Raw genomic sequence first — 25,005 nt, forward strand, 5'->3', positions numbered from 1 at the left:
TCATGGGCACCGCCAAGAAGATCCTGGCACCTTCATCTTGCCACCCACCCCTCAGATATTTACAGACACTGGTAAAGTCCTCTCTCAGCCTTCTCCTCTCCAGAATGACCAGCCCCAGGGCTCTCAGTCTTTGCTCACAGCAGAGATATTAAATTCCCTTCATCATCCTCACAGCCTTCACTGGAGTCTCTCCAGCAGGTCTCTGTCTCTCTATGGGAACTCTAGATTGGACACAGTATTCGAGGCATGGGCATCAGCAGTGCAGAGTAGAGGGGCAGGAGAAGCTCCCTAGACCTACTGGCCACACTCTTCTTGATGCACCCCAGGCCACCGTTGGCCCTCTTGGCCAGGAGGGCACATTGCTGTCCCGTGCAGAACTCACTGCCCCCCAGCAAAGCAGCAGTTCACTTTGCTACAGCCAGCAGGTCATGAGCAGAATACCTCCCTGGCATGGGAAGGAAGGGATGTGTCAGGAGTGTTGCAGAGTCACAGAAGTCCTGGAAGACCTCAAGGAAAGGGAAATCACCCCTGGAAACGAGGCCACAAACCGCTTCCCACTGCCAGCCTCTGCCACCTTTACTGCAGAGTCCTGTAAGAGGGTCTTGGGCAAAGCCTCTAAGTGAGGAGTAGGCAAGAAGAGGAGGTGGCTTAGGGTGGTGCCAGTGGGCTCAGTCCTGCTGGCAGCCTCAAGCAGTCTGGAGCTTTGTGTGACTTACTTGGGGTGCCGGATGGGCACTTCCAGCACCAGCTCCGGCGGGATCTCGAAGAGCTCCGGATCATTGCCGTTGGCTTGCAGGAGCAGGGGCAGGATGTCGAAGCGCCCATAGGGGGCCTTCCAGCCCTGCTGGATGCAGATCTGCAGGCAAAACAGAGGGGGCCTTGCAAGTCTCAGCACCTCCAGCAACCTGCTTTAGCAGCGAGGTTGGACCAGATGATCTCCAGAGGTCCCTTCCAAGCCTCACCGGTCTGTGATTCTGGTGTTGCTATTGGCAAGGGGCAGCTTGGGGGAGTTAAGAGAGAGCACAGAGCATCTCTGTGGCCTTTGCAAGAGTTAGAGGTGCTGGGTGCAGCCTGACAGGGGGATCAGATCCTGCCCAGGGGGATCAGATCCTGCCCAGGGGGATCAGCACAATTCCTTCAGATGAGCCACGGGGAATGGAGACTGTAGGTGGGTTGGTTGTGCTGGCAGGAGAGGAGAAACCAGGAGGGAAAAAATGCTCTAGGTTTGGAAGAATCTCCAGAGGTCCCTTCCAACCCTCACCATGCTGAGAGTTGGTGATTCTGTGATTATGGGCTGGAAGTCACATGGCACTGAGCAGGCCTTCCTTTCAGCATCTCTGCCTGGCCATTATGGTTGAGCAGCAAACCTCCATCCAAGGGACCTGTGACATAAGCTTGCCTTTCTCAGACAGCCCACGGACAAGCAAGGGGGATCTGGGCTGAAAATGAGCCTAGAACATCTCCAAGTAGGGTCATGGCTCTGGAGTAGCTCCTTAGCCTATTTGTGCCTGCAGTGGTGAAGGAGAAAATGGGTGAGAAAAGGAGTCTGGGAGGAGCTGAGCTGATGCTGGGCGGGCAGTGCCAACAGGCAGCAGCAGAAGGCAAATCTCCTTTCTGATTGTCACCAGCCTAGGTCTGCAATGGGCACCCAGGTCCTCCTGCACCACCTCTCTCAGCACCGCCAAATGATCCTTTCTCAGCCAGAGGAAAAGGAGACATGAACCTCAGTGCAGCTATAGCCAGCTGCTGCAGGAGAGGAAGCTTTGGTTCCAGGGGAGTTAGCCAAAGGCCAGACAAGTTCAACTTCAGCTTCAGAGATGCAGAAATGGTTTGGGTTGGAAGGGACCTTCAAGACCATCCAGGTCCAAACCCCCTGCCAATAGCAGAGATACCTCCCACTAGACCAGGCTGTTCCAAGGCCTTATAGAATCATAGAATGGTTTAGGAGGGAAGGGACCTCAAAGCTCAGCCAGTTCCAAACCCCAGCCATAGGCAGGGACAGATCCCACAAGAAGAGGTCACTCAAGACCTCATCCAACCTGGCCTTGAGTACCTCCAGGGAGGTCGTGGAGCACAGAAGCACCCAACGTGATCAAAGATCACGTTGGGTGCTTCTGTGCTCCACGACCTCCCTGAGCAACCTGTGCCAGTGTCTCACCACCCTCAACCTGTGCCAGGGTCTCACCACCCTCACTTCTTCCTAGCATCCAGTTCCAATCTCCCCTCTGCCACTTCAAACCCATTCCTCCTCCTCCTGTCAAGTACAAGACCTTCTCAACAGTCCCTCCCCAGCCCTCCTGCAGCCCCCTTCAGACCCTGCAAGGCCACTCCAAGCTCTCCTCCAAGCCTTCTCCTCTCCAGCCTGCACAGCCCCAACTCTCTCAGCCTGGCCTCAGAGCAGAGCTGCTGCAGCCCTCTCAGCATCTTGGTGGCCTCCTCTGGACTCGCTTTCAACACCTTTATGGCACTGCTTGACCCAACCCCCTCCGGGATGTGGGTCAGAGCTTCTCCATGCCCCTCCCCAGCCCCACGGCTGTGGCAGGCAGGAAGGGTGATGGCTTTGGATGGTACCTCTGTCAGCTCCACGTTGGCAGGGTCCCCCAGGATGGTGCCATCAGGCTGCTTGTAGCCAGCGTAGCGGATGAGCTGCGCGTTCCAGATGCGGAAGTCGTGTTTGCTGTCCGTGCGCTGCGGGAAGATGGTGATGGCAGATCTGGGAGGGAGAGGCCAAAGTGAGTGCCAAGGATATTGGGAGGAATACAGGACAGGAGGCATCAAGGGAACCGTGGTGAAGGCCAAAAGGTGTTTGCCCCCTGCCTGCCAACAGCCTCTGCACCGCCCCTGCTTGCGCCGAGAACAAGCCGCAAAGAATCATAGAATGGGTTAGGTTGGAAGGGAGCTCAAAGCTCAGCCAGTTCCATTCCCCTGCCACAGAGAGAGGGACACCTCTCACTAGAACAGGTCACTCAAGGCCTCATCCAGCCTGGTCCTGAGCACCTGCAGGGAGGTTGTGGAGCACAGAAGCGCCGAATGTGATCGAAGATCACATTCGGCGCTTCTGTGCTCCACAATCTCCCTGGGAAACTTGTGCCAGGGTCTCACCACCCTCACTGCAAACAACTTCTTCCTAACACTCAGTTTCAATTTCTCCTCCTCCTATCATTACAAGACAATCATAGAAGCACAGAAGGGTAGAGGTTGGATGGGACCTCCAGAGATCATCCAGTCCAACCCCCTGCCAAAGCAGGAGCACCCAGGACAGGTCACACAGGAACACATCCAAGTGGGTTTGGAATCTCTCCAGAGAAGGAGACTCCACAGCCTCTCTGAGCAGCCTGCTCCAGGGCTCTGGCACCCTCACACCAAACAAGTCTCTCCTCATGTTGAGGTGGAACTTGCTGGCTTCCAGCTTATCCCTCTTGTTCCTTGTCCTATCATGGGCACCACCAAGAAGAGCCTGGCACCTTCGTCTTGCCACCCACCCCTCAGATATTTATAGACATTGACAAGGTCCCCTCAGCCTTCTCCTCTCAAGACTAAAGCCTTCTCCCTGATCCTTCTCCTCTCATTTCCTTCACCAGAAGAAATCATAGCCAGGTGCAATCCATGTGCAGAGCTCCCTGCAGTTTAGCTGCAGGTAAAAGCTGGCTGCTGCCATGGAGGTTCAGACAGGTCTGGAGAGCAGCTCATGCTTTGCATTTGGAGCAGAGTAGAGGAAAGGAGAAAGAATTGGCACATAGAATCAACCAGGTTGGAAGAGAGCTCCAAGCTCAGCCAGCCCAACCTAGCACCCAGCCTGAGCCAGTCAATCAGACCATGGCACTAAGTGCCTCATCCAGCCTCGTCTTGAACACCTCCAGGGACGGGGACTCCACCACCTCCCTGGGCAGCCCATTCCAATGCCAATCACTCTCTCTGCCAACAACTTCATCCTAACATCTGCCCCTTGGGGTCCCACGGACAGCAAGAAGAGACAAACTTGAACCAGAAGGATGCCCTTCTCCTAATGCCAGGTCCCTCTAAGGCTCCCCCAGGACAGGTGCTGGCCACAGCCACCCCACTGTGCAGTGGCTGTCGGAGGGGACAACGTCAGCAGGGCCCCGCGCTGGGTCGATGTCACATCCAGAGGCCTTCAGAAACAACCCCTGCTGCCTCACCTGAGGTTGCCTTTGTTGGTGGCATACTTGATGTGGTTGCAGATGTAGTTGAACATCCCATGGGCTGTGGTGCAATCCCGGGCATCAAACACCTGGAAGAGTGGGAATAATTCCGGTGATGCTGCAAGTCCTAGGGCAGAGCCAAGCAGAAGGATGACAGCAGAGGGAAAGCCCTGGAGGCCAGTGTGACTTCTAAGGGATCTAAAGCTCCATAATTATGTGTTCCCTGCCTTTACAACATGTGGATGTCTAAGCCAGCTGCCCCTTCTGTTTTGGAGAGGTGAGTCATCTGCTGCTCAAGCAAAAACCTCCTCGGCTCAGAGCTCTCAACCTGCTGCTGTTCCTGTTGGCTCAGCCACACCAGCAGCTCTGCTTTCTTCTCTTTGTCTCTTAAAGCTCAAGACTCAGAGCTGAAATAGGACAAGTGTCAGGCAGGTCTCAGATTCACTGAGAGGGTGAGGAATCATAGACTCATAGAACAGTTTGGGTTGTGTCATGGATTGGGATTAGAGGACCACAGATGTTAGGGGCTGGAAGTGACCTTCAGAGATCATTGAGTCCAACCCCCCCTTCCAGAGCAGGACCATACAGTCTAGCTCAGGGCACACAGGAATGCATCCAGATGGGTCTTGAAAGTCTCCAGAGCCTTCACAACCTCTCTGGGCAGCCTGTGCCAGTGCTCTGGGACCCTTTACAGTCAAGAAGTTGCCCCTTGTGTTGAGCTGGAACCTCCTGGGCTGTAGTTGATGCACAGGATCAGGAGCTGAGTCTGCTGACACGCAGCCAGGGAGCTGTTGTGTCACAGGTTGAGTTGAGTCTGCTGATGTTAACCCAGGGCAAGTTGGAAGGGATCCTTCAAGGTCATCTGCTCTAATCTCCCTGCAGCAAACAGAGGCATCTGCAGCTAGAGCAGGCTGCTCAGAGCCCCCAGCAACCTGACCTGGAATGATTCTAAGCATGAGCCACCCACAAAAGAATGGGGGAACCAGGAAAGGAGGTCAACAAGAGGCCTGGAGACAGTTTGATGCAGGAATGGCTCCTCCCAAGGTTCAGATATTTCAAAAGGAACAGTGGAAGAGAAGATCTGAAGGCTGGGCTGGGAGTGAAGGAGGCTCAGCTTCCCAGTCCCAAGCAGTGCCAAGCTGTATGTGAAGCAGCCCTAAGAGCAGCTCAGCAACACCTGAGCTGCACCCCAGGTTAGAGGAGGACATGTCACCTCCATACCAAGGGATCCCACTGGAGATCACAAAACCAGATCCTACCCCACACTTCCAGGCAGCCAAAAGGGCACTGAGCCAAATCTTCTCCTGCCCTAGCATCTCTGTCCCAAGGACAGTGTCCACAGGCTCACAGGATGTCAGGGGGTGGAAGGGACCCAAGGAGAAGGAGACTCCACAACCTCTCTGGGCAGCCTGTGCCAGTGCTCTGGGACCCCTACAGTCAAGAAGCTGCCCCTGGTGTCGAGGTGGAACCTCCTGTGCTGCAGCTTCCATCCTTCTCTGGAGCCTTTCCAGGCCTGGCTGGCTGCGTTCCTGTGTGCCCTGAGCTAGATTGTCTGGCAGGGGGGTTGGACTGCATGGTCTCTTTGGGTCCCTTGCTGTGGCCCTGTGCAGCCCTGGGGAGGCAGCCTGCCAGCTGTGCTGGCGCTCACCTGCAGCTTGGACCACTGGATCCTGCCCACGCAGCGAGCTGCGTTCCTCCAGGCGTGCTTGGCTCCGTAGATCAGCTCCGTGTCCCGCAGCTGGTAGGTGTCAGTGGCCTCAATCTCCTTGGTCACCTCCTCCAGCCTCTCCATGTGGGCCTTGGAGCCAGATCTGCGTGGGTTGGGCAATGGGGGAGATAACAGCTGGCCAAGTGCAAGCGAGTCACAGACCCATAGAGCAGCTTCAGTCGGAGACCTTTGAAGCTCATCTTGTCCATACCTGCTGCAGCCAGCAGGGACAGCTGCAGCTAGAGCAGGTTGCTCAGAGCCACAAACAACCTGACCTGCAGTGGTGCCAGCCATGGGGCATCTCCCACCTCTCTGGGCAACCTGGGCCAGGCTCTCAGCACCCTCAGTGGCAAACATTTCTCCTTTTCCTTCACTCTCAATCTCTTTTAGTCTGAAGCCATCACCCCTTGCCCTGCCACAACAGGCCCCAGCTTTCAATACTGAAAGGCTGCAATAAGGTCTCCCTGGAGCCTTCTCTGGTCTGGGCACAACCCAATGAGTGAGGTCAGTGCTTTGAACACAGACACAGTAAATGCTGAGAAGGAAACTTGCCCGAAGCAGCAGCTGAACGTGGAGCACCACAGCCTCACCCTGCTTGGACTCACAGGTACAAAAGATTAGATCATAGGTGACAACAGCTCAGCATGAGCAGCAGCCTTGGGCTGTGACCTTCCCTGGTCAGTACTTACCTCTTTATGGAGGAGTAGTACTGGTCAATGAAGTCCTTAGCCAAGAGGAGAAGCTCTTCTTTAGTCCTGGTATCTTCTGACTTGCGGACGTGCTGGCTGGGGGTCATCACTGAGCCCATGCAGATCTGCTCAGTGCATGCAGTGGCCTGATGAGAGAGGAGGAGACAGCAGTGCCTTGGGTTGCTGCAGCACTTTGTTACATGAGCTGGGCTGAGGGGGAGGCAACAATTAGCTCTGCAGAGGTTGGTGGCACCTTGGACACACAGAGACTGTCCACAACTTCCTGAAGGGACACTGTGGAGAGGCTGCTGCTGGGCTCTTCTCTGTCTCAGTTGGCGACAGAACAAGTGGGGAATGGCCTCAAACTGAGGCTGGGGAGGTTTAGATTGGACATTAGGAAAGAGTTTTTCCTGGAGAGAGTTGTCAGGGGCTGGAATGAGCTGCCCAGGGAGGTGGTGGAGTCACCCAGCCTGGATGTGCTTAAGGGTGGTTTGGATGTGGTGCTTGGGATTATGGTTTAAGGTGAATCTTGTAGAGTAGGGTTCTAGGTTGGACCTGGTGATCCTGAGGGGCTTTGCCAGCCTGGCTGTGTCTGTGATGCTGTAATTTCCAGCCCATTGCTCTCACACCTAGCAGCAGCTCAAGCACGTGCAGTCATCTCCTGCCAAGCTGCAGTGCTGAAGGACATGCTCTGGGGGTGACTTGACTGGGTGAGCTGAAAGTCCTCTTCCACCCAAAATGGTCCAATGATTCTGCCACAGCTGGGGCTCACCAAGTGCCCCAGCTTGGCACAAAGCCACCTGCTTCTCCTGATTTGTGCCAGATGGGCTTCCCTCTCGCCCCGCTGGAGGAAGGCAAAGCAGACACTGCTCATCCAGCTCTGCATCCCTGGCTGGAGCCACCTTGGAAACACTGTGATCCCCTCAGGTATGCTTGGGCAGCCTTTGGCCAGTCCCATCAGCTCTACTCACCATGGCTGTCTTGAGGTGCAGGGTGTCATGAAGCACGGAGCCTGTCTCCCAGTTCTTGATCTTGAGGAAGCGTGGGCACTTGGAAGGGCTCCCGTTCGCCGCGCCCCTAGGAGGGGACTGCCTCCCCGATGGCAGGGGCTGGGCAGCAGTGGAGAGCAGGCACAGGGTTAGTGGTCACCAACCAGACACAGGCAAAGGGCCACAACAACATGGAACAGCTTCACAGCATCATAGAATGATTTGGGTTGGAAAGGACCTCAAAGATCATCCAGTTCCAACCTCCCTGCCTTGGGCAAGGACATCTCCCACCAGCCCAGGCTGCTCAAAGCTTCATCCAACCTGGCTTTGAACACTTCCAGGGATAGGGCATCCACAGCCTCCCTGGGCAGTCTCACCACCCTCATACTGAAGAGCTTCTTCTTGAGCTCCAGTCTAACCCTGCCCTCCCTCAGCTTCAAACCATTCCCCCCTGTCCTGTCTCTAGATACCCTCATAAAAAGTCCCTCTGCAGCCTGCCTGGAGGATCCCTTCAGGTATTGGAAGGCAGCCCTAAGGTCCCCCTGGAGCCTTCTCTTCTCCAGGCTGAACAACTCCAGGATGAACTTCCCCCCAGGAAGGGGAGGACTTGACAACCTGAGCCCTTAGTAGGATTGTTGGGGTTGTTTAGCCTGGAGAAGAGGAGGCTCAGGGCAGAGCTCATTGCTGTCTACAACTACCTGAAGGGAGGGTGCAGCCAGCTGGGGTTGGGCTTTGCTGCCAGGCAGCCAGAAACAGAACAAGAGGACACAGTCTCAAGCTGTGCCAGGGCAGGTCTAGGCTGGATGTTAGGAGGAAGTTGTTGTCAGAGAGAGTGATTGGCACTGGAATGGGCTGCCCAGGGAGGTGGTGGAGTGGCTGTGCCTGGAGGTGTTGAAGCCAAGCCTGGCTGGGGCACTTAGTGCCATGGTCTGGTTGGTTGGGCAGGGCTGGGTGCTAGGTTGGGCTGTTTGAGCTTGGAGCTCTCTTCCAGCCTACTTAGTTCTGTGATCCTCTTTGGTCCTTACAGCCTGCAAAAGCCACTCTGTGCCATCCCTCATGTCACACATCTTCCCCAAAAGCCTTTTGAAGTCCTAGCCCCTGAAACCAGACGACCACACCACAGATCTCAGCCTCCCCTTTCCCCGCTGCAGAGAACAAATAGGAGACTCCATCCAGAGCTCAAACCCAGCAGCAGATAAAGAGAACCTTCTAAAAGTAGCCCTGAAAAGCACTATTTTTAAGTCCATATTTTTCAGGTTTAGGGAAATGTGACCTAGATGATGGCAGTTGCTGGTCTTTTGTTTTCTTTGTTTCCCCTTCTCTGCTCATGTTATTCTTGCCAGAAAATGAAACCATCCTTGAGCCCTCACTGGCATCCTCTGTGCTCTGAGCCAACCCTGGCTACCTGTAGCACCGAGGAGGATGATCTGTCACCTCCTTTCTGAGGCAGATTGCTAAAGCAGAGCTGAAAGCTGCTGCTAAGAAGTGCAAACAAAGCCAATCCTCACCTGGCCCTCACCTGCCAGACAGAAATCAGAAGGAAGGAAGCAGAAAGGGTTGGCTGTAGCCAGCAGCACTGCTTTGTGCTGGGTTAGTTGTGATCTGCTGCAGCTGTGAGCTTCAGAGCAGCTGAGGAGGTGCTGCTAAACAACATCTTGCTGGAGCAAGTGTGGGCCAGGAGTGTGTTCTGAATCCAGGTGTAGCAATGACCCCATCCTTGGAGCAAGCAAGCTCCTGGATAGGTTTAAAGGTCATTTGGTGGTGCTTAGGGATATGGTTTGAGGTGAATCTTGTTGAGCAGGGCACAAGGTTGGACTTGGTGATCCTGAGGGGCTTTTCCTGTGATGGACATCATCTGCTTAACATCTACCTACAGATGTTCTACCCTAAACTGCTCTGGAAGCTGCTCCCTTGCAGACACCTCCATCAGCTAGGGTTTGGAAGGGACCTCTGGAGGTCATTCAATCCAGCCAGGGGCACCCACAGCAGCCTGCCCAGGATCACAATGCCCAGGTGGGGTTGGAAGCTCTGCAGAGAAGGAGTCTTCACAGCCTTCTCTGGGCAGCCTGCTCCAGGCCTCCTGCACCTCACACTGAAAAAGTTCCTCCTCCTGTTCAGGTGGAACCTCCTGGGTTCCAGTTTGTGCCCACTGCCCCTTGTCCTGGGCACCAGTGACAAGAGCTCAGGCCCATCCTCTTGACCCTTTAGCTGTTGCTGAGCACTGAGCAGATGCCCTCTGGGGCTGCTCTTCTGCAGGCTCTCAGCTTTTCCTCCTCACAGAGCTGCTCCAGGCCCCTCAGCCTCTTCAGAGCCTTTTCCCTGCAAAGTTGGGCTCTTTGCTGAAAGAGGAGCACAGCACAGAGGCAGGATGAATCCCTGGGATGCCAGCCAGGCTCGAGCAGCTGAGGTGCCACCACCTACAAGAAACTGAGGTGCCAAATCTGGGAAGCACATCTCAGAGCAGCTGTGGAGAGAGCAACACCCAGAAGAGACAAGGAAAGAGCTCTCTGTGTGTGTGTCCCTCCCCTGCATGGCAAAGCTGAAGCCAAATCTTACCCCTGGTTCTGTCAGGGAGGTTGTGTGAGATCCTTTCATGCTTTAATTAGGCAGCTGTGATATTAATGACTCGAGAGTGGGACAAATGGAGAGACTAAGGCAGCAGTCGGGGGCTCACATGCATTATGCAAACATCTTCTAGCAGGGTAAGTGTTGGCACTTAGCAGCTTGGGAGCTGTCTGCAGCTCCTTACAGACCCAGGGGAGAAACACTCAGCCCCTTGGAGCCGAGGAGCATCTCCTTTGTTGCAGATCCTCAGCCCTCTTCAGATGCCATGGGGGCAGGGACTCCTGAAGCCCAGCTGAGCTGGGCTTCAGGAGTCCCTGCCCCCATGGCATCTGAAGGGCAATGAAGCTGGTGAAGGGTCTGGAGAACAGGGCTTGTGTGGAGCAGCTGAGGGAGAAGAAAGCCAGAGGAGACCTGGCTCTCCTCAACACCCTGAAGCAGGTGGGGGTTGGTCTCTTCTCCCAGTAGGACAAGAGGCAACAGCCTCGGGTTGCCCCAAGGGAGTTTTAGGTTGGACAGGAGGAACAATTTCTTCCCCTAAAGGGTTGTCAAGGCCTGGAACAGGCTGCCCAGGGCAGTGGTGCAGTCCCTACCTCTGGAGGGACTGAAAGGATGCAGAGATGTAGCACAGAGGGACATGGTTTAGGGATGGAGCAGGTTTGGGGCTGGCTTAACAGCTGAACTTAATGACCATAAAGGTCTCTTCCAACCTAAACAGCTCTGTGATGCTGTGAGTAGGGCAGGACAAGGTCTGCAGCCTTAGCCTGGCTCAGAGATACATTGCTAAGCTGACATTGCCTTCCAGCCTGCTTTAGCCCTGCTGGCTGAAAGTCTGTTTTTCACTTTTACAAAGCTGCAAATCATCCTTACAAGCTGCTCTGACTCCCTGCCCCTGTTAGAGCTCCGTGGACACCTTCCCCACCCTGGTTACCCTGGAGCTCCTAATAAATCAGCCTGTCTGGACGGATGCACGACTCCTGCACCGCCTGGGCTGGTGCAACCACAGCCAGGTTTAGGGCCCGGGGAGCTGCACAGCACCCTGCATGCAAAACACAGAGCAGCAGGGGTCGATGCCCAGCAAGGTTTTTAGCACCTCCTTATGAGCCTCCCTGTGAACATTCCCCACCCTGCCAGCTGAATCCACCAAATCCTCCTGCACGAAAGCATCACAGAATCCCAGTGTGGTGGGGGTTGGAAGGGACCTCTGGGCATCAGCCAGCCCAAGCCCCTGCTCAAGCAGGGCACCCACAGCAGCTTGCACAGCAGCACAGTGCCCAGATGGGGTTGGAAGCTCTCCAAAGGAGACTCCACAACCTCTCTGGGCAGCCTGCCCCAGGCCTCCAGCACCCTCACACCAAACAACTTTCTCCTCCTGCTCATAAGGAACCTCCTGGGTGCCAGTTTGTGCCCACTGCCCCTTGTGCTGTTCCTGGGCACCACTGACAAGAGTCTGGCCCCAGCCTCTTGCCCCCCACAGCTCCTTTCTCTCTTGCTGAGCATTGCTCAGATGCCCTCTGGGGCTGCTCTTCTGCAGGCTCTCAGCCCCAGGGCTCTCAGCCTTTGCTCCTCCCAGAGCTGCTCCAGGCCCCTCAGCAGCCTTGCAGCCTCCCCTGGCCTCTCTCCAGCAGTTTCTGTCTCTCTTGAACTGAGGAGCCCAGAACTGGACCCAGGACTCCAGAGGTGGCCTCTCTGAGGCAAATTAGAAGTTCCTCCCTTGACCTGCTTCTCTCACTCTTCCTAATACCCCCTAGGAGAGCATTTGCCTTCTTGACCAGGAGGGCACAATGCTGGCTCATGGTGCATCAAAGCTGACCCTCGGCTTGACTTATGCTAACAGCAACCTGCACGGAGCTCAGATGCCTTGACCACACCCAGCCTGGGGGGGAGGCACAGCTGCAGGGAGCACAGGGGAGAAACCCAACTGAGCAGGCAGCCCTGGTTTGAGGATAAGAAGGATAAAAGGAAAGCTGCACATGGAGTGGGGGAAAAAAAAAGTACTAAAGAGTTTAACAGCAGCTTAAGACTGAGGGTTTTGGCAGCCCTAACACAGAGAGAAATTAAGCTCTGAACACAGAAGGTTATAAAGTGCTTAGAGTAACCCACACGTGGATGTGAGAAGCTTAGCAAAGGAGTCAGGAGGAGAACATCTTCCCAAAGATGAGGCAAAGGGACCAGAGCAGTGACCTGTCCTTGGGCCAGGTGGGCTCATGGTACCTGTCACAGTGCATGAAACGTGCAGCAGGACTGGAGGCTGCCCAAGGGTATCTCTGCAGCAGCTGAACAAAGGCTGTGGCAGCTCTTGGATGCCTTCATGCTCATGTGTGCTGCTGCTGCAGGATGATACCCACCATAAGGTTGTCTATGCTGCTGGCAGAGCTGGAAGCAGTCCTAAGCTGCAGGCAGGTGAGGGGGGATGGGAATCACTCCTGCCTGCATGTAGAGCACCTAAACAGGTTGGTTGGAAACATGCAGCCAGCCTGGCATAGTCAGGAGTATCTCAGCCACCCAAGGTGTGCATCAACACCCACAGAGCAGGTCTTGTGTGTCTCATGAGCCTCTAAGGGTGGTGAGACAATGGAAGAGGTTGCTCAGAGAGTGGTAGAAATCCCATCCCTGGGTGTTCTGTTCTAGTGTGAGGGGGGTTGGAACTGGATGATCCTTGAGGTCCCTTCCAGCCCTGCCAGTTCTATGACACTGTGGGGGCTGCAGAAGTGCACATGAGCCTCCTTCTACTCAGGGCTTCAAGCAGAAACAGCAGTGCTGCTGGCACAGGGCAGAGTCAAACCACTGCAGCCACGCCAAGACCATGTCACCTCCAGGGGCATGAAAGGATCCTGTCACCTCATGTGACCTCGACCTCCTGCTCCTGGCTCTGTATCTCACAAAATGCCTATGAGGTGGGAAAGCATCCACTGGTGAAGCCTGGGAGCTGCTGGACACCAGTGGGGCTCAGGGCCAGGCTCAACATCTGGGTATCAACCACACCACGAGTGGCACCACCCTGCATGTGGCAGGTCAGCAGGGAGTGGCTCTTTGCAGCTCCTTGGAACTGGGAAGAGACATCAGCCAGAGATATCTGCTGAGGACATTCCCTAGCTGAGCAAATGCTGATTCCTGCCCTGGGAAACAGTGGTGCAGGGAGGCAAAGTGGTCCCCCCAGGCTGTCACCCCAGGTCCTGCCCTGCTGCTGGTTAATCCCATCAGCAGAGAGCCATCAGCCCCAGCAGGCTGGGCTGTGCTCACACACGTCATGCTCCCCCTGGGGTGATCTCTCTGGCCTGGCAGGGCCTGCCTTACGTCTCTGGCTTTGCTACAAACGTGGAGTTAATCCATTTTTGGCGAGGAAGCCTGAGAATTTGTGTCCGTGGAGCAGGAGGAGATGAAAAGGCAGCGTACAACAGAACCTCTGAAGTGCTCCATTGAATTACCATCAGATGAATCAAAGCGACTCCAACGACGCAGTTGGGCTTAGGGCCATGAAAAGGGATGACAGTCCCGAGGCAGGCTTCAGAGCTCTACTCCCTGGCTGTGTTCCCATCCCACTCTGGCTCCTTGGATGGAGAGCATCGTTCTCCAGTGACCTATACCCTGCCCAAACCCCAGGATCTATACCCCATCGGCTCCAGCTCTGGGGACCAAAGCTCTTCAGACAGCACCTCTGCTCCTCAGAGGGTCTCTGTGGTGTGAGAACTCACTGGGATGGGTCCCATACCCCCAGACCCACATTTCCACCTAAAGTAGCACGAGCCATGGGCTCTTACCTGCTGTGCCTCAGAGTAGGGGTTGTTCAGGACCACGGGCACGTTGCTCTGCCCCCACAGGTCACCCAGGACGCGGTCGTTCTCCATCTGAGCCGGTAAAGCTTTCTGGGGCTTGTTTTCCCCTTCCCTGAAACTGAAGGGTTAAAAACCATCGGGGTCAGCAGGCTGCAGGGCTGAGGCTATAAAGCCAGGAGGACCAAATCCTAGAGCACCAACTCGGATCCCTGCTCCAGCTGCTTCCTGGAGGAGCAGCAACTCGCCCATCGCCCGGCGAGGGGGAAGGAAACCGCCTGGGCCAAGGCGATGAATCAGCGCAGCGAGGGCAACCCGAACACAATGCAGGCTCGGCTGCTGGGTGAGCACAGAGCCTGCAAGCAACAGGAAAGCCCTGCCCTGCCACCAGCCCTGGGGGGCTCACACGCCAGCCCCTCGGCACCCCAAAACCGCCAGCTGGAGCCCTGCCTGAGCAAGCAGGGAGCCGAGGAAAGGAGATCCGCGCACAAGCCCAGCTGCGAAAGGTTTGCAGAGCAGCTTTGGTGTTTGGGAGTGGAGGAGAGGGAAAGCAGCCCAAGATAAATAGGTGGCTCCCAGGAGGGAGAGGCAGCTCGCTCTGCTCTTCCTGACCTTTCCAGCTGCTGCAAATGCTGGGGAGCACAAGGCACTTGACTCCAGCAAGCTGATGGATTGCTTCCACCGAGCTGGGAGTCTTGGCCAGGCTGGAGAATTGAGAGTGTCCCCAAAGCCTGCCCCTAAGCCCGGTGTAGCTCATGCTACACACAGCCCACAGCATGTTTTTTGCCTGGGGAAAGGCACCGCAGGCTGCCGGTGAGAGGCTGCGAAATGCCATCCAAGCAGGTGATGGAAAGCTGCTGCCATCTGAGCCCTCACCGAGCAGGAAAACAAAGGGGGTTTGGAGACGTGATCCTCGGAGCAGGCAGGCTGTGCCAGCCACAGCCAAGGAGCCAGCCACCCCACCCCCACCCCCCCGAGCTGTGGGGGAGCTCTCTGGGTTGGGTTGCACTGGAACCCAGCAACAGCACAGTCCCTTGCTCCACAGCCCATCAAGGTAATGGGTTTGCTCCTGCCCCCAGACCCCTGAAGCCTTTCAGATGCCCACTAAGGACATGAATGGACCTTTCCAACAGAGATTCACAGGTTGCACTGAGTTGGAAAGGACCCTCCAAGGGCATCTTGTCCAATCCCCTTGCAGCCAGCAGGGACACCTCCAGCTAGAGCAGGCTGCACAGGGACACAGCAAGGCTGAGCTTGAAGGTCTGCAGGAATGGAGCCTCAACCACATCCCTGGGCAGCCTGTGCCAGTGTCTCAGCACCCTCACTGTGCAGAACTTCCTCCTGATGTCCAAAACACATCTCCCCTGCTCCAGTTCCAAACCACTGCCCTCATCCTATCACTAAACAGCCTCTCCCCAACCTTCCTGTAGGTCCCCTTCAGACATTGAAATGCAGCTGTTAACAACAGCAGGCTTTGGCTACTGACCAAAGCAGGACTCTTGGACTCAGGACATCAATTCACACCAACATGTTGCTCTTGACACCACCACAGGGAGACAGGAACACGCAGCTAAGCTCGGTCTCACAACCCTCCTTGCCCCCCAGCTCATATCTGTAGGCACAGCTCGAGGGAAATATTTCCCCCAGAGATAATCTCCCTCTGCTCTCAGTTTTCCATGATTTTTCTGCCTTTCCAGGGTAATGTTCAGCTGCCAAAAGATTACACTAAGCTGCTGGATGCCTTCCAAACACTGCCTGCTTTAGGATGAAAGTGGCCAGCTCGGTGCAAGCAAGGAGCTGCAGGTAGGTACCAGAGGAGCAGTTTTTGGCAGGGCTCTCTATGTGGCACCCACCCCAGGAAAAGAAAACTTCTGTGACTTGGCTGCCACAAAGGGTTTCAACCAGATAAAGCACAGCCACAGCCAAGGACAACAGCTCCCAGCTGTCTCCTACATGGAGATGGCACTGCAGGAGCCACACAGGTTCCAGAGCTGGGCACAGCCAGGAACCACCCAGCACCCACTCTGCCCTCCACCAGCCCATCCAAAGGGCAAGGGCAAGGTTTCCAGGCAGCCTCCAGCCAGAGAGTTCCCAGCAGCAAGGCAGAGAATGAGCAGGATGACAATCCAGCAGCTCTGGATCCTCGCTGGAAGTCCTGGGCAGCTATTTAAGCCTCCTGGAGGACACTTCTTGCCAAGGCTGCCCCTCCCTGCCACCTTTCCCTGAGCTCCATCATGCCAGAGAGAGCGGAGGCAAGTCAAGACAGAGCCACTGAGCACACGAGCTGATGGGCAGATACAAGCCACCTCGTGTGCATGAGCCCCAAGGTTGCTGAAGCTCATCATCTGGCCTAAAAACAAGACACAAGGACTAAACCCACGAGGCAGTGGAAGAAATTCCTTGGCAGAATGGTGCCTGGGACTGAGCAGAGTGACTCTGCCTTCTGGGGTACCACAGTGCCTCTGCAGGGGCACAGGCTGTGCCTCTGCACAGACAGGAGATGCTTGGGCAAGCAGACCTCAGTGTGCCAAACATCCCATGGGCACCTCTGAAATGGCACTGAGCATCCATTTCAGGCACCTGGCACCACCTGATGCTTCCAGGAAAGGGTCTGCAAGCCTATCTAAACAGGCACCTGGTAGCACAAGGGAACCTCAGAGAGGAGTCCCTCAACTCTTGTGAGATCCCCACCTGCAGCACTACCTCCAGTTCTGCTGCCCCCAGCACAAGGAGGACTTGGAACTGCTGGAGAAGGTCCAGAGGAGGCCACAAAGATGATCAGAGGGCTGAAGAACCTCCCCTAGCAGGGACAGGGTGAGAGAGTTGAGGCTGTTCAGCTTGGAGAAGGCTGCAGGGAAAGCTCAGAGCAGCCTTCCAGTACCTGAAGGCAGCCACAAGAAAGCTGAAGAGGGACTTGTGACAAGGAGTTGTAATGATAGGATGAGCAGCAATAGATTGAAGCTTAAGGAGGGTAGATTGAGACTGGAGAGTAGGGAGAAACTCAGTCCAGCAAGGGTGGGGAGACACTGGCAGAGGTTGCCCAGGGAGGTTGTGGATGCCTCCTCCCTGGAGGTGTTCAAAGCCAGCTTGGAGGAGGCCTTGAACAACCCAGGCTGGGGAGAGGTGTCCCTGTCCATCACAGGGAGATTGGAACTGGAGCACCTTTAAGGTCCCTTCCAACCCAAACCATTCTATGAACGAGTCCTCCTGGCTCACTGTCAGACCCAGTCTGGACACTTTAGGGCATTGAACAGGACTTTTCAAGTCACCATTTTGTGCCTTTGAGGCCCTGGGCTCAATACTGGGATCCCTGAGTCACTGGTTCTACAGTTCCATGCTGCTGTGCAGCGCTCCACACCCCTCTGAGCCTCTGCAGCTGGGGCACGAACAAGCTGCCTGTTGCTCTCCTCCATGGACTTAGGGCCCTGTGGACAAGGCAGTGAGGTGTTGCCCTCACTCTTAGTCAAGCAGAGTTGCCACAGAGCCCTTAAAGCAGCCTCAGGGCTGTCTCTCTGCTCCGTGCCCCCCTGGCAGGGCCATGGGTGCCTGCCCTGCCCTGAGCCAGCGCAGACCTCTCCCGGATGAGGCTGCCCAGAAGTATCCGGCTCTGTCTTTTGGACAGAAACAGGGAGAGAAAAGCCCATTCAGAGCAGCCACAGCCTCACCCCAGATGGGGAGGGGGTGAAAAGAAAATGAACAAAACTCAGTTGCTTCATTTTGCAAACATTTCCTGCCCGGTTCCTGTAAGCTCCTTGTTTGTGAGCGCAGGCAGCAAGAGGGGCTTTGAGGTCAGGGACTTTTGTGCCTTGGCTTCCCCCAGCAGAGACTTGGGGTGGCCTGCCAGGTTTAGAATCATAGCATCAAGCAGGTTGGAAGAGAGCTCCAAGCTTACCCAGCCCAACCTAGCACCCAGCCCTGCCCAATCAACCAGCCCATGGCACTAAGTGCCCCAGCCAGGCTTGGCTTCAACACCTCCAGCCACAGCCACTCCACCACCTCCCTGGGCAGCCCATTCCAATGCCAATCACTCTCTCTGCCAACAACTTCCTCCTAACATCCAGCCTGACCTCCCCTGGCACAACTTGAGGCTGTGTCCCCTTGTTCTGTTGCTGGTTGCCTGGCAGCAGAGCCCAACCCCACCTGGCTACAGCCTCCCTTCAGGTAATTGTAGCCAGCAATGAGGTCACCCCTGAGCATCCTCTTCTGCAGGCTAAATAATCCCAGCTTCCTCAGCCTCTCCTTGTAGGGTTTGTGTTCCAGGCCCCTCCCCAGCCTTGCTGCCCTTCTCTGGACACCTTCCAGCACCTCAACATGTCTCTTGAATAGAGTGGCCCAGAACTGGGCACAGGTTCACAGGAGGGTGCCACTCACAGCCTCAAGGAGCCTGGCAGGATGGCCAAACCACCGTGCCCAAGCTCAGCATCCAGACAATGCTCCTCAAGTCCCTTTAGCCACAGGAGAGCTCCAAGGGCCATTCCCAGTGGGTGATGGGGAGGGTGCAGCTCCCTTAAGGGGACTCTTGAGGCAACCAAGCTGGGCACCTCCAGTGGCCTCTTCTGCAGGTATGCAGGTGAGAGGGAGTTGGAACATCAGCCCACAGCAAGATGCCTTTAGAGAGGCACTGGCACAGATTCCCAGGGAGGCCATGGGTGCCCCTTCCCTGGAGGTATTGAAGGCCAGGCTGGATGAAACCTTGAGCAACCTGGGCTGGCAGGAGGTTTCCCTACCCACAGCAGAGGGCTGGGAACTGGATGATCTTCCAGATCCCTTCCTACCTAAACCATTCTATGAACTGTATGAGCAAATCCCCCTGGCTCCCTATCAGACCCCACCTGGGCACTTTAGGGCATGGAACAGGAATTTTTCAATCACCATTTTGTGTCATTGAGGCCCTGGGAACAATACTGGGATCTGTCTTGGGAGACACTTGTTTGGCTGAACTCTCCAAAGCCAGATCCAGGATCCAGGGATCCCTCTCTGACCCGGTCCTGCAGCTGCATTCATTGGATGCTGTTAGCGCTCGGGTCCAGAGCAGGAGTTTGTTTGGGAAGGGGACCTCATTTTTTTCCCCCCTTCTTCAAGCCAAATTTGTCCCTTTAAAACAAAAATAAGGAAGAGGAATCCTGCCCTCCCCCACTGGAGCAAAAGCAGAGCCTCAGCTTCTGCCTCACCTCGGGAAGAGCATCTGGCTGCTGGGAGGAATGAGAGGCACCACTGTTTTCTTTTGGCTAATGTGATGATGTGGCAGTGCTTGGAAGTGATGCAGCAGAAGGGAAGGTGCTGAGGCAGCCCTTTTGGGAGAAATTTCTCCAAAGCTTTCCTCCCCCCCCTAAAAAAAAAAGGAAAAGAAAGATGACATAGATGATAGAGTGACAAAGGATGAGGAAAAGGCAGAGGTGCTTAACACCTTCTTTGCCTCAGTCTTCAGTAGTAGGACAGGTTGTCTCCAGGACAGCTGGACTCCCGAAGTGGTGGATGGAGTCAGGGACCAGTACAGTCCCCCTCTAATCCATGAGAAAGAAGTGATCTGCTGAGACACTTGGACCCTCACAAGTGCATGGGACCGGATGGGATCCATCCTAGGGTGCTGAGAGAGCTGGCAGCTGAGCTGGCCAAGCCACTCTCCATCATTTATCAACAGTCCTGGCTCACTGGAGGGGTTCCTGAAGACTGGCAGCTGGCCAAGGTGATACCCATCCACAAGAAGGGTCGTAAGGAGGAGCCAGAAAACTACAGAGCTGTGAGCCTGACCTCAGTGCCAGGCAAGGGCATGGAACAGGTCATCTTGGGTGCCATCACACAGCACCTGCAGGATGGCCAAGGGATCAGGCCCAGGCAGCATGGGTTTAGGAAGGGCACCTAGCAACAGAACAAGGGGACACAGCCTCAAGCTGTGCCAGGGCAGGTTTGGGCTGGATGTTAGGAGGAAGTTGTTGGCAGAGAGAGTGATTGGCATTGGAATGGGCTGCCCAGGGAGGTGATGGAGTCTCCGTGCCTGGAGGTGTTGAAGAGAAGGTTGCATGGGGCACTTAATGCCATGGTCTGGTTCATTGGGCAGGGCTGGGTGCTAGGTTGGGCTGGCTGAGCTTGGAACTCTCTTCCAACCTGCTTGGTTCTATGATGTAGCTGCAGGAAGCCAAATCGGCTGAGGGAGAAGAGGAGGGTTGCTCACTGCCAGAGCTTCCTCCCTCACCCCTTGCCTGCTGGCAGCGAGATGATGGCTCCAGGGAACCTTTTGAGTGCAGAGGTTGTAAAGTTTCGTGTCCAAGCAGAGAATAATGAAGACATCAGAAATTCAAATGAAATGTTTTGAGCAGCACAAAAGAGATTTTGGCGGTGGCAAAAGGAGGTGGGAGGGAGAGAATTTGCTCTTTAAGAACTGCAAAATGATGGGGTTTGTTCCAAGGCAGGAAACCTTGAAACCCTTCCTCAACAGAATTCCTGCTCCCAGCACCCTTCTCCTCCTCCTCCTCAGGGCTGCTGGTGCTGCTCTTTGGACCCAAACTGCCATGTTTCCATCCTGCTGCTCCTGTTATGGCATAGACCTGAGAAGGAAAATGAGTAGTGGCACCTTGGAGAAGGGAGAGGCTGGGAGATGGGACATGACAATCTCCCCAGAGCTCAGGGGGAAGAACAGACCCAGGTTAGCTGGCAGTGAGTGAATCAAACTCTATTTTTGTTTCCTAGCCCACGGTGAGCCTCATGGCAGAAATGCCAGCTCTCATCATACCTTGTGCCACACTTCCACGCTCTGGTTTGTGATTGACTTCACTACAGATGGCTTGAGCCAAGCAGCAGACATTGCTCCAGCCCTTGGATCATCTTTGTGGCCTCCTCTGGACTCCCTCCAGCAGTTCCATGCCCTTCACATGCTGAGGACACCAGAACTGGAAGCAGGATTGGAGGTGAGGTCTCGGCAGAGCCAAGCCAAGGGCAGAATCACCTCTCCTGCCCTGCTGCCCACACTCCTCTGGCTGCAGCCCAGTGCAGGGCTGCCTGCTGGGCTGCCTGAGGGCACTGCTGGCTCCTGGGGAGCTTCCCCTCAATCAACACCCCTAAGGCTTCTTCTTCAGCCTGGATTTGTGCCTGGGGTTGGCCTGACCCAGACATAAGACCTTGCACTGTGACTTGTTGAACCTGATGCAATTGGCACCAACCCACTTCTCCAGTCTGTCGAGATCCTTCTGGATGCTATCCCTACCCTCAGGTGAGTTGAGCACAGCACACAGCTTGGTGCCATCAGCAAACCTGCTGCCACTCTCTATGCCACTCACAAAGATGCTAAGCAGCAGCAGACCCAGAACAGACCCCTGAGGAGCTCCACTTGTCACTGGTCTCCACCTGAACATCACAAGTCCTTGAGTGGTCACAGCCCACCACGTGGGCAAGAAGCACCACACAGCTGGAAACCAGCAGGGAGCCAAAGCCATGGCACTGCAGGGACAATTTCCCCAGGGTGTGCAGACCATGGGTGCAGAGGATGGAGTGGAACTGGATTATACCTCCCAGTGCAAGCTTCCCAGGTTCCAGATTTCCTCAAGAGACAGGGGCTGGCAGCCCAAAGCATCAGGTGCAAGGTGAATCACTTTTGGCAAGGCTCACCTTGAACAAGAAGCCTTTGCCTGCTGGAGAATAACCACAAACTCCTACCATCCCTTTCTGCCCTGGGAAAGCTTTCACAGCTCTGTGAGCTTGGCCTGGCATGGACAAAGCTCTAGGCAAAGATGGAGAAAGAAGAGGAATGATCCCCAAAACCAACACCTCCAGCTGGTCCAGGCTGTAGGTGTTGAGCTCAGGCTTGGTTGAGGTGTTGCATCCATGGGGTAGGGCTGTGTTCCTGGTACAGGTTAACACCAGCTCTGCTTGCTTCCCTCACAGCCTACAGCATGAGACCTGCAACCAGCTGATCAATCTGGGGAGGGACTGTTGAGAAGGTCTGGTAATGACAAGAGGAGGAGGAATGGGTTTGAAGTGGCAGAGGGGAGATTGAAACTGGATGTCAGGAAGAAGTTCTTTGCAGTGAGGGTGGTGAGAGACTGGCACAGGTTGAGGGTGAGGAGACACTGGCACAGGTTGCCCAGGGAGATTGTGGAGCACAGAATCACCCAATGTGATCAAAGATCACATTGGGTGATTCTGTGCTCCACAACCTCCCTGGAGGTGTTCAGGACCAGGCTGAATGAGGCCCTGAGTGACCTGTTCCAGTGGGAGGTGTCCCTGCCTATGGCACAGGGGGGTTGGAACTGGCTGAGCTTTGAGGTCCCTTCCAACCTAAACCATTCTATGATATCCTGTTTCATTTTTGGAGGCACTTCTTTGGCATCAGCCTCCCCAGCTCTCCACTCCCCATCACAACCTGACTCTTCTGCTCTTCTCCTGAGGACCAAGCAAGCTCTCACTGGAGAAGACCTTTGCAATGCCCTGGCTCTGCCTGAGCCCAAGCCAAGGAGATGAATCATCTGCAGCCCATCACAGCAGCAGGAGGAGAGGCAGCTGACAAGTGCCCTTTACCCTGCCCAGCAGCTCTCCACAAAGCTCTCACTGCCATTTATCTCCTTCCCCTCTTCTCAGGTCTCCTTGTCTAGACAGAGTCCAACAGCTAGAGCGAAGCTGCAGCTTTCCATCAAGCAGGTGGAAGATTAATTTTGACTGAAAAGTGGATTTTTCAGTCCCAAGATACATAGATCACAGATTAATGTTTTTCTTTAAGGGTACTGAAAAGGAGAGTGAGCAGAGCCTGGGTGAAGTACTCATCTTTGTTAATGTTCCTGCTGCTTTGAGGTCCTTCAGCTGAAGTGAATTCAAAGCGTTTCAGTTTAATTTCTCTGAGTAGAAAGCACTCTCAGAGGGGAAAAAAAGAACATTTTTTCATCCCTCCACCTCCCAGCTAGAGAAGAAGTTCCTTGGAGACCCTGTGGCTGGTAGGTTGGGGACAGCAGGGGACAGGGTTTAAATGATGTGGCTGTGCCTTGTATCGCTACTTGGGATTGCCTCCTCTGAGGCTCACCAGCCATAGGCAGGGACACCTCTCACTAGAACAGGTTGCTCAAGGCCTCATCCAGCCTGGTCCTGAACACCTCCAGGGAGGTTGTGGAGCACAGAATCACCCAATGTGATCTTTGATCACATTGGGTGATTCTGTGCTCCACAACCTCCCTGGGAAACCTGTGCCAGGCTCTCATCACCCTCAACCTGTGCCAGTGTCTCACCACCCTCAACCTGTGCCAGGTCCTGCAGCAGCAGAAGAACAAAGGGGATTTTAAGTCACCTTTTGCTGGACCTTTTCAAGCTCTCAGTTCTTAACCCCAGGGATGGGTTGGTGTTGGACATTCAGCCTGGGCAGGCAGCCCTCAGCCTTCCATCTGGGGAGGGGTAGTGCTGGGCTCAGGGGTTTCCAGCCAAAGGTGATGAGATCTGGGGGCAGGATGAGGAGGGATGTCCCCAGGAGTATGCCCTGTCCCAGTGCTCTCCCCCAGCCCTCTCCCACTTGCTGCAAGCAGCAAGCTGAGCAGATTTTCCCCTCTCTAACTCGGTGTGACTACCCTAATGGGCTTTGGGTAGCTGTGTCCTCCACGGCACAGAGGCATAATGTGGGAGAGCAGGAACAACAGCAACGTGAAAACAAACTGGAGAGGAGATGGAAAACACAGGGTGTGGGCGTGGGGTTGTGCTGGGAGGGGTTGGGAGCTCAGCCTAGGCTCTGAACCCACCTCAGGGACAAAACTGCTCCAAAAAAAACCCTTTCCTCTCTTGTTTCTGGTAAATAACAGGGCTACAATTCTTTCCCTTCTCTTCTCCCCACCCCTGAAGGCAGCAAGAGGAGCTGAAATTACAAATCCCTCTGTCACTGAGCCAAGTAACAATCAGCTTCAGCAAACCCTCCCCAGAAATGCCTCCCTCCCCCAGCTTTTACAGCTGGGTGATAACTGAGGGAGCTACAACTCGATGCTGCTAAAATGTGCTTGGGGACTTGGGGAGAGGCATCAGGAGAAGGCAACCCTTCCTTGTTAATAAAGAGGCAGGAGATGGGAGAGCTGGGACCACGCACACACAGACCAAAAAGCCCCAAAATAGCAACTGAGAACATTTTTGGAGAGCAGGAAGGGCTGGAGGGAGCTGCTTTGGTATCAGAGTGGTGGTCTGCGTGGTGAGAAACGCACACGGCCCCTGGCAGGAGCAGGCAGCAGCCATTCATACATCCACAGAGTGGACTGAGCTGAAAGGGACCTCAAAGATCATCCAGTTCCAACCTCTCTGCCATGGGCAGGGACACCTCACACCAGACCAGGTGGCTCAAAGCCTCCTCCAACACAGCCTTGAACACTTCCAGGCAGGGGACATCCACGTTCTCCTTGGGCAACCTGTGCCAGTGTCTCCCCACCCTCACTGCAAATAATTCCTTGTACTCTCCAGTCTCAACCTGCCCTCCTCAAGCCTCAATCCATTCATTCTCATCCTATTACTACAAGCCCTTGTAAGAAGTCCCCTCCGTGCTTCCACTCACATGATGGGACTTCCCCCTCCTCAAGAGGGCCATGGGACAAGCATTCCTATGTCCCCTCCTTTATTATACATGCATGCACACATTGAAAGGCTTAGCTTGGTCTAGAGAGAGAGGAGGGGACACACAGGCAGCTCCACTGATGCCTGCCAACACGGGAGGGCCTTGCCTGAGCTCTAGACAGAAAACGTTTCTCCCTCCACGCAGGGAGCACCCAAAGCAGGTCCCACTGCTCTTGCACAGCAGCCCCCTTGGCTTCAGCTGGAGCCCAATTGGGGTTCCCCTCTCCCCAAGTCAGCCTCTAAATCCCCAAACCACAAAGGGTTTTGAAACTCCTTTCTCCACCCTCTGCCTCCCTGCCCTTCCTTCTCCCTCTCTGGCAGTTAATCAATAGCAGATTTCAAGGGGAGAGATTCAAAGCAGCAGAGCAAGGACAGACAGCACCCATGAGTCTCACTCAGCAAGTAGAGAAACTGAGGCACAGGATTTGGTTTAAACTTCAAACAAATGAGACCAAGGCCATGGGACAGAAACAAAGCCAGCCTGTGACCCACCCCAGGGCTCAGCTTCCCACAGGACCTTACTCTGCCTCCCCACTTTCCCACATTTCCACCTTCCTCCTT

The 25,005-nt window shown here is 55.0% G+C and overlaps 1 protein-coding gene across 6 annotated transcripts in view; it reads right to left on the reverse strand.

Moving 5' to 3' along the window:
* Positions 1–25,005, reverse strand: part of NOS1 (nitric oxide synthase 1) — a 99,184-nt gene that overhangs the window by 40,190 nt on the left and 33,989 nt on the right. For all 6 annotated transcript variants that reach the window (XM_064168832.1, XM_064168826.1, XM_064168830.1 and 3 more), the window contains exons 3-9: positions 13,870–14,002; positions 7,529–7,666; positions 6,558–6,703; positions 5,809–5,971; positions 4,158–4,249; positions 2,572–2,713; positions 717–856 (exon numbers count right to left, since the gene is read on the reverse strand). In XM_064168832.1, coding sequence (XP_064024902.1) covers positions 717–856; positions 2,572–2,713; positions 4,158–4,249; positions 5,809–5,971; positions 6,558–6,703; positions 7,529–7,666; positions 13,870–14,002 — 954 coding nt within the window. The remainder of the gene's footprint in view (positions 1–716; positions 857–2,571; positions 2,714–4,157; positions 4,250–5,808; positions 5,972–6,557; positions 6,704–7,528; positions 7,667–13,869; positions 14,003–25,005) is intronic.

Source organism: Pogoniulus pusillus, chromosome 30 (genome assembly GCF_015220805.1).
Source record: "Pogoniulus pusillus isolate bPogPus1 chromosome 30, bPogPus1.pri, whole genome shotgun sequence".
NCBI classification, from domain to species: domain Eukaryota; kingdom Metazoa; phylum Chordata; class Aves; order Piciformes; family Lybiidae; genus Pogoniulus; species Pogoniulus pusillus.